An 8,341-nucleotide genomic window follows, 5' to 3' on the forward strand; every position below is an offset into this window, starting at 1 on the left:
CGTAAACTTATAGCCTGACACTGACCACAAAATGACGTCAAAAGACAAGTCTTTGGCTACAAAAGAAAACAAATCGTGAGTTGTATTCCACAGTTCAACCCGTGGGATAATTTGTTTCCTTGAGCTCTACTAAAATATCTCACTTTACGATGCACTACTCTATAAATTACGTAAAAAGACAAGTCTTCGTGCCAGGCTTTAGTTAACGAAAGCTACGCCCAGAGAGCCATATTTGGGATCCAATTGACACGGCACCCTCCGCCTGACTCACACACACACACACACACACACACACACACACACAGAGAGAGATAGAGAGAGGGAGAGAGAGAGAGAGAGAGAGAGAGCAGTTACTAGTGCGATCTCTCTCTCTCTCTCTCTCTCTCTCTCTCCCTCTCTCTCTCTCTCTCTCTCTCTCTCTCTCTCTCTCTCTTAGCCAGACGGAGAGTGCCGTGTCAAATTGATTCCGAATTCAGCTCTCTGACACCGTGATTTTTTTATTCTCAGTTTTCATCGGTCGGAAGGTGAAAATTTTGGATTTGCATATTTTTGCATTTCTGAAAGAATATGCTCCCCAGAGCATTTTAATCTTTATTTGAAGTAAATCGGGTTATTTTTCATGAAGCTATGGTCAGATGAATGGTAAAGGTATCCAGCAACTTTTCTCAAATTTCATACTTTTTCAACTTGACTAAATAGCTGTAAAAATATTTAGAAGTGAAATTAAGCTTTGATATTTCCCGGAGATGTACATGAAATGTTGATTTAATCATTTATGACAAGAACTCATTTTTGATGAAAATTGACTTTCTAACTAAACTTGGCAATATCTCAGTTCAAACCTGTTCATCATCCGACTGATGATCTGTAACTAAGATGTCCATCTCTTTCCCCAAAGGCGGCAGTGGAAAGGACCTTGCTCAGAGGACACGAGGAGTTCATGGAGCTTCTGGAAAGAAGGAACACGTTGCGTGAGAAAATGGGTGAGTGAACCGAAACTGGACATGGACAATGCCGAGAGTAAAATGCGGCTATGTGGTCTTATGGTATGACACTCGCTTTCGGATCGGAAGGTTCTGGGTTCGAGCCTCGCTCGGGGCATAGTTGAGTCCTTGGAAAACGCTCTTTACTCACATTCTCTCACCGTACTCGGGTGTAAAATGAGTACTGGCCGTTAACACCGTTACCTCTGTCCGAAAAAAAAATTAACATCGCCTAAAAGGTGTTAAGTATTGTTGTTGCATTGGCCAGGGACACCTTGTAAAGCGCTTTGAGCACGTTTAGTGGATATTGCTCTATATAAAAGCTCAATTTTATTTTTTAGGAGATGTTTTTGTCTGTTTTTCATCGGGGTTAGTTTCCGGTTCTTGTTGAGGAGTTGACGAGGAGGAGAGTACGAGTAAGAAGAGGGATTGAGAAATAAAAGGATGAATTGGATGAGAGCGAAAGGGAGGAAAGAAACGGGAAGGAGGGTGATTTTGTGCGGCTATGTGGTCTAGTGGTATGAAACTCGCTTTTGGATCGGAAGGTCCTGGGTTTGAGCCTCGCGCTCGGCGCATAGTTGAGTCCTTGGAAAAGGCTCTTCACTCACATTCTCTCACCATACTCAGGTGTAAAACGAGTACCTGGCCGTTAACAGATTTGTCTTTGTCCGAAAAATTGTAATATCGCCTGACAGGCGTCATGTCTCGTCCTACATGTTATTTGTTGCTGTTGGCCAGGGACCCCTTTTTAAAGCGCTTTGAGCACGTTTAGTGGATATTGCGCTATATAAAAGCTCAAGTTTTCAAGTTTTTTTGTTTTGCGTATTCATAGTGCTGGGTCAAGGCTTTACCGGCCCCATGACGAGCTTTGACAATCAGTCTCCAATATTATATCCAATGTTTTTTTTGGGTTGAATAACTGGATAAAGAAATTAACACATGGGGGCAAAAATACGTTCTGAAATATGAGACACATTTCCTTGATTAAAATGTATTACATTAATCAACACGAATGCCGTTGTTCAATGTTTTTGAATAATATGTTCATGTAATTTAGACTCGATGAAGTAATCAGGACCTCCTGTGGTGTGTAAAACAAAAGAGAATTCGGCCCCCAGGTGCGTTGTGTTGTGTTGAGTTGTTAGTGCAATGACGTTAATAATTTTGCTTTGACGAAAATGTATTAAATGTCATTTTTCTTATCTGCGGACGAAAAAAAAAAGAAAAAGAGAAGGCATAAATATGTAAATACATACGGCTTTTATCTCTCGGGATTGCAACGATTATGCACTGATTAATAATTGGGAAATTGGAGCTGTTTCAAGTAAGATTGTATTCATTGGCTAAGACTTTCGGGACCATAGAGGTCTATTTGTTAAAAGCACGCGTAGCCTACAACGAGTAGAACTAGTAGAAACAAATTACCCCCCCCCCCCCTTTCCAAAAAGCAAATACAGAACAAAAACCCAGCGAAAAAAACAAGTAATGATATTGATGATGATGATGATGATGATGATGATGATGATGATGATGATGATGACAATATCAGTAAAGATGATAATAATAATAGTAGTAATAATGATGCAATATATATATATATATATATATATATATATATATATATATATATATACACACACACACACACACACATATATATATATATATATATATATATATATATATATATATATATATATATATATATATATATACTTCAGAGGTTTGATCCACCGATGGTGAAAATCGAGACTTCAGAGGTTTGATCCACCGATGGTGAAAATCGAGACTTCAGAGGTTTGATCCACCGATGGTGAAAATCGACACTTCAGAGGTTTGATCCGCCGATGGTGAAAATCGAGACTTCAGAGGTTTGATTCGCCGATGGTGAAAATCGAGACTTCAGAGGTTTGATCCGCCGATGGTGAAAATCGAGACTTCAGAGGTTTGATTCGCCGATGGTGAAAATCGAGACTTCAGAGGTTTGATCCGCCGATGGTGAAAATCGAGACTTCAGAGGTTTGATTCGCCGATCATCGATATATTTATTATTATTATTAATTTTTTTTTGGAATGGATTCTTTTTTCTTTCCTTTGTTTTATTTTATTTTATTTTTTTCGACGGATGACTCGAAACTGTGATTGACTCTAAGATGAGCGCCTTCCATGCCTTTTATGGTTCCTCCGGCATGGCCTATACCATGGTATGAGTGATAGATCTGAGATTCCAAATTATTTGTCCATTAAGATTTAACCTTACCTCAATCAGGGATGTCCTTTGGCAAAAAAAAAACAAAAAAAAAAAAAACAAAAAAAACGGAAAACAAAACAAAACAAAAAATCCCCCCCTTCCCCCCCCCCCCCCCAAAAAAAAAAAATAACAACAACAACAACAACAAAATCCTGAAAAGTGTTGGCGTTAGATCTTATAAGATGAAAATATTTCGTGCAAAGCGTCCATTCATCTAAATGGTATTACCCTGTTTGCACATTTTTGTACACGTCGGTATTACCTGTTAACTCATAGAAAAGGATAAATATCCCCCCCCCCCTTAACTGTTGCCTTTAAACAGCTAAAAATTTTATTTTTTAAAAACCAAGTCTCTAGCAAAAAAAAAAAAAACCAAAAAAAAAACAAACCAAAAAAACCCCCAAAAAACAAACAAACAACAACAAGAAAAATAAAAAAAAAAAACAGAAAATTAAATGAATAAATAAATAGAGTAAATAAATAAATATAAAAAAAAAGAATTTAAAAAACAAAACAAAACAAACCAAACCAAACTGATAGCCGAATTTTTTTTTTTTAAAGCCGGTTTTCCGGCTTCAACTGTAAAAAGTACATCCCTGTTCAATATACATGTTTTAATCTATTTTATTTATTTATCTATTCTATTACTTTCCAAGCCAAGCATGGCATTAGCATTGGATACCAGTCATCCTACTACGTGACGAATCCCATGGAACAGACGACATCAGTGACATCAATAGTAGGTCATGAAGGCTGGATGATGTATCCATGTTGTGGCCGGGATGATGATGATGGTGATGGTGGTGGCCTGTGCAATGCTGTCTGGAACGCACGTGTGAGTGATAACATACATATATACAGCTTTTATCTTTGAATTTTGTATGAGATATCTGTTGTCGTCTTAAGAGAAAGGGTCGATATCTGAAACAAATAATTTTACAGGAGAGCCAAAACAAAACAAACCCCCCCCCCTCCCCCCCCAAAAAAAAAACAAACTAAAAAACCCAACACAACCCCCCCCCCCCCCGCCTTCCAAAAAAAAAAAAAATTAAAAAAAATAAAACAACAAAAAAAACAACAAAAAAAACAACAAAAAAACAAACAAACAAAAAAACAAAATAACGAACACACACACGAAAAAAAAAATAAATAGATAAAAAAAAACAAAAAACAAAAAAACACCATTTGTTCCTGTCTTTCAAGTCGTTTATCACATTATGTACTAAAACATTTATTTATTAACTAAGAGTCATGATGAAACTAAGATAGAAAAAAGATATGTGTGTTCGGCTCAAGAATAATAATATGACAGTGTCAGTAACTCAATTTGACCCGATTATCGACATGCGACCTTTTATCCGATGACGGCAGCAGATACGCTTGATCAGCTTGCTTGGTTCATTCATAATGTGTATGAACGATCAGCGGTTTTTACTTGAAAGATGTTATGTATTTATGCGGTTATGTGGTCTAGTGGTATGACACTCGCTTTCGAATCGGAAGGTCCTGGGTTAGAGCCTCGCGCTCGGCGCACAGTTGGGTCCTTGGAAAAGGCTCTTTACTCACATTCTCTCACCGTGTAAAATGAGTACCTGGCCGTTAACAGCGTTGTCTTTGTCCGAAAAATTGTAATATCGCCTAACAGGCGTCATGTTCTGTCCTACATGTTTATGTTGCTGTTGACCAGGGACCTCTTGTAAAGCGTTTTGAGCGCATTTAGTGGATATTGCTCTATATAAAGCTCAATATAAAGTTCGATTTTTAAAATTTTCGTTTAGGAAATACATACTTGTCATAATCCATTTACTTCTGTATGCTGTGACGACGATGAAGCTGATGATCAGTTGCATTTTATTCTGTGGTTCTTATTGACAAGGTGAATTCTATCGGACAATGACGATATTATATCTTTTTTTTGTATTGGTCTGGAAACTTTTATTTCGCCTATACATAAATAAAGATGCCCCCCCCCCCACCTTCCACACACACACACACACACACACACACACACACACACACACACAGACTAATTTGTCAAGAACTGAGACTCTGGTTTCCTAATAAAAAAATAAAACTGAAAATTAAAAAAAAAACACCCTTTATTCATCCCATAGGGTACGTTTGTCTTTAGGGTGTATTCCAAGGTAAGACTGGAATAACCCAGGCGTCAGCCGCAGTGCAGCGCCACAAATTAAGCTAAGGCGGGGTGACACTGCGCAGCGGGTATTCGAACTCGGTACCTTTTGGGTACGAAGCAAAGACCGTGCCACCGAGCCTGTGTGAGACTGTTCGGCAAGTTTGGGTCATCGCTTTACCCGACGAAATGTGCGGCTATGTGGTCTAGTGGTATGACACACGCTTTCGGATCGGAAGGTCCTGGGTTCGAGCCTCGCTCGGCGCATAGTTGAGTCCTTGGAGAAGGCTCTTTACTCACATTCTCTCACCGTACTCAGGTGTAAAATGAGTACCTGGCCGTTAACATCGTTGTCTCTGTCCCAAAAATTTGTAATATCGCCTGACAGGCGTCATGTCCCGTCCTACATGTTAAATGTTGCTGTTGACCAGGGACCCCTTTTGTAAAGCGCTTTGAGCACATTTAATGGATATTGCGCTACATAAAGCTAAAAAAAAAAAAAAAAAAAGCCTGTTTGAGACTGTTCGGCAAGTTTGGGTCATTGTTACTTGTAAGTCTGCTTTACCACGACGAAATGATGGACTTAATTTAACATTGTTGTAAATTGGAATCAGTAGTCTGATGTCACGCCGCCAGACAACGGCGGCCATCTTGGTTCTAAACAAAGAAAATCATTACTTTTTATTCTTTGTGATCAGAATGTGTAAAAGTCAAAACATGATCAGATGCATGTGTTTTTTCCCTCTGGATACGCTTTTATGCTCGCCGGGGAAATATTTCATATGGGCGTCCGCCATTGTTCCGATAGTTTAGAGCCAGTGTTACTAAGTTACCATGCGTCATAAGGAAGGAAGTGACGTTACGACTGTTGAAGAGTATTACAATATATATTATATATATATATATATATATATATATATATATATATATATATATATATATATTTGTCGGTTTGAGATTGAATTTCCATTACAACAATGAGCTCATAACAAGTTTTTTTGGGGTATCGGACCTGTAAAGAAGGACACGTTGGGTCATCTCGATCTACCGATCAAAACATGAGTTATAGGTTTTCTGTCCAAAATGAAGACAAGTGTTTTGTTAGTGTATGACATAACTAGTTTTGTGGATTTTTTTTTTTTTTTTGTGTTTGTTTGTTTGATGTTTTTTTATGCCCAGTGGTTTGGTCTTTGCTTGGTACCCGAAAGGTACCGAGTTCAACTACCCGCCGCGTTTTGTGGTCTTGAACAAGTCACATAGCCTGAGCTCACTTTGCGGCGCTGCCCTGCGGCTAACACCTGGGTTAATCCTGTCTTTCCTAGGAATAGATCTTAAAGAAAAAAATGCCCATGAGGGATGAATGAATGGAATTTATTTTATTGATATTTATTAATTTTAATATTCCTTTTACTTTATGATGACTTTACAGTAATTTGACATTATAAATTATACAGAACTCAATTTCCATTTCTAATTGTGTACCATCTTCCATCATGATGTGACTTTAACCACTTATTGTGTACACAATTTGAATCTGATTGAGTTCATTATGAGTGGAAACTCAGAACACATGATTTGTTCCATTTTCAATTATGGTGAACTCCAGAGAGCGTGTTGTTTTTCATGTTGTGCTTATGCGAGTCTGTTTCCCATCTTTTATGGCATTGATTTGAGGAAGTAATTAATAACGATATTTCTTGAAATTCACAACTGTTCGTTTACAGACCCCCCCCCCCCCAAAAAAAAAAAAAACAGAAACAAAATCAAACCCCAAAAGACCTCCCGACCCCCCCCCCCCCCCCCAAAAAAAAATAATAAATAAACCAAAAAAAACAACCCAAAGAAACAAACAAAACAAAAGACAAAAAAAAAAACAAAACCCAAAAAACTCCCGAAAACTCCAAAAGCCCCACAAAAAACAACAAAAATAACCATAAAAAACAAAACAAAACAAAACAAAAACAAACAGAATTTTTAAAAACCCACAAAAAGATAAATAAAAAAATAAAAAACCCCATTAAAAATAACGAACGCGTCAAATAGATAAATAAATAAATAAATAAATAAATAAATAATCGAATATAATAAAATTTCAAGGCGGAAGTACCAAGTGACAGCACAACATTGATTGTATCTTAGATGTCGAACCATTTATATATAATAATATTATAGTAGGTTTATATGTAAATGGTTTGTACAGTATTAACGTTTTATACTATCAACCCATTATGTTTATTTTGGTACATCAAAGCAAGACTTTGACCTAAATACATCACGATATAATAATAATATTACTTCAAGAGATCTCTAGAATTCTTCCTTCTCTTGCCTCTATCTAATCTCATCTTTCAGATTACCCAGTTAACTGCCGTGTTCTGGAAAGACCACAGAAGTCTACACTATATTATATAGTAGAACTCTGTGGGGAAGACACGTATTCAATGGCGTGGCGTGCTTACAGTAAAAGGTGGTGCCAGAAGAAGAAGAAAATCACTTAAAACGTGCTATATTTGTAAATACAAAAGAAAGAGAGAATAAATATTAAAGAAAAGACTTAGATACTCAAAGAAGTAAGAGGTGGTATTTACCATTTCTCAGTTTTATAGAGCAGCAATAGGTGCCCCAAACGTAAACAATAACAAGTTGCTAGTGATTTTCGTTAGAGAACGGAAAAATTTACGCACAATATAGGTCTCCCAATTTTGTAGTTTGAGTTGTAGGCAATACACTTTCAGTATTGAAAATATGTTTACATAAAATCTAACAGTTGCAGAAATAATAATATAAGACTAAATTATTCGGAAAATCAGGCTCCGAATAATTCTCGTTTTGTTCACACCAGCGCAATAATTTGCTCTGGTCTAAAAATAGATAGACTGTAACTTTTGATAAATTTTACCTTTTGTTCCATAAAATATCCATATCTAGACATTATTTGATGCATGATCGAGTATTTATGAATATGTGTTTCTT

General features: G+C 36.9%; 1 protein-coding gene across 2 annotated transcripts in view; it reads left to right on the forward strand.

Annotated features, from left to right (window-relative positions):
• Positions 1-8,341, forward strand: part of LOC144966723 (uncharacterized) — a 193,065-nt gene that overhangs the window by 8,805 nt on the left and 175,919 nt on the right. For both annotated transcript variants that reach the window (XM_078903492.1, XM_078903493.1), the window contains exons 3-4: positions 899-983; positions 3,891-4,069. In XM_078903492.1, the coding sequence (XP_078759618.1) occupies positions 899-983; positions 3,891-4,069 (264 nt within the window). The remainder of the gene's footprint in view (positions 1-898; positions 984-3,890; positions 4,070-8,341) is intronic.

The sequence above is a fragment of the Berghia stephanieae genome, chromosome 2, assembly GCF_034508935.2.
Source record: "Berghia stephanieae isolate SIO BIC M18660-M18661 chromosome 2, UCSD_Bste_1.3, whole genome shotgun sequence".
NCBI lineage: Eukaryota > Metazoa > Mollusca > Gastropoda > Nudibranchia > Aeolidiidae > Berghia > Berghia stephanieae.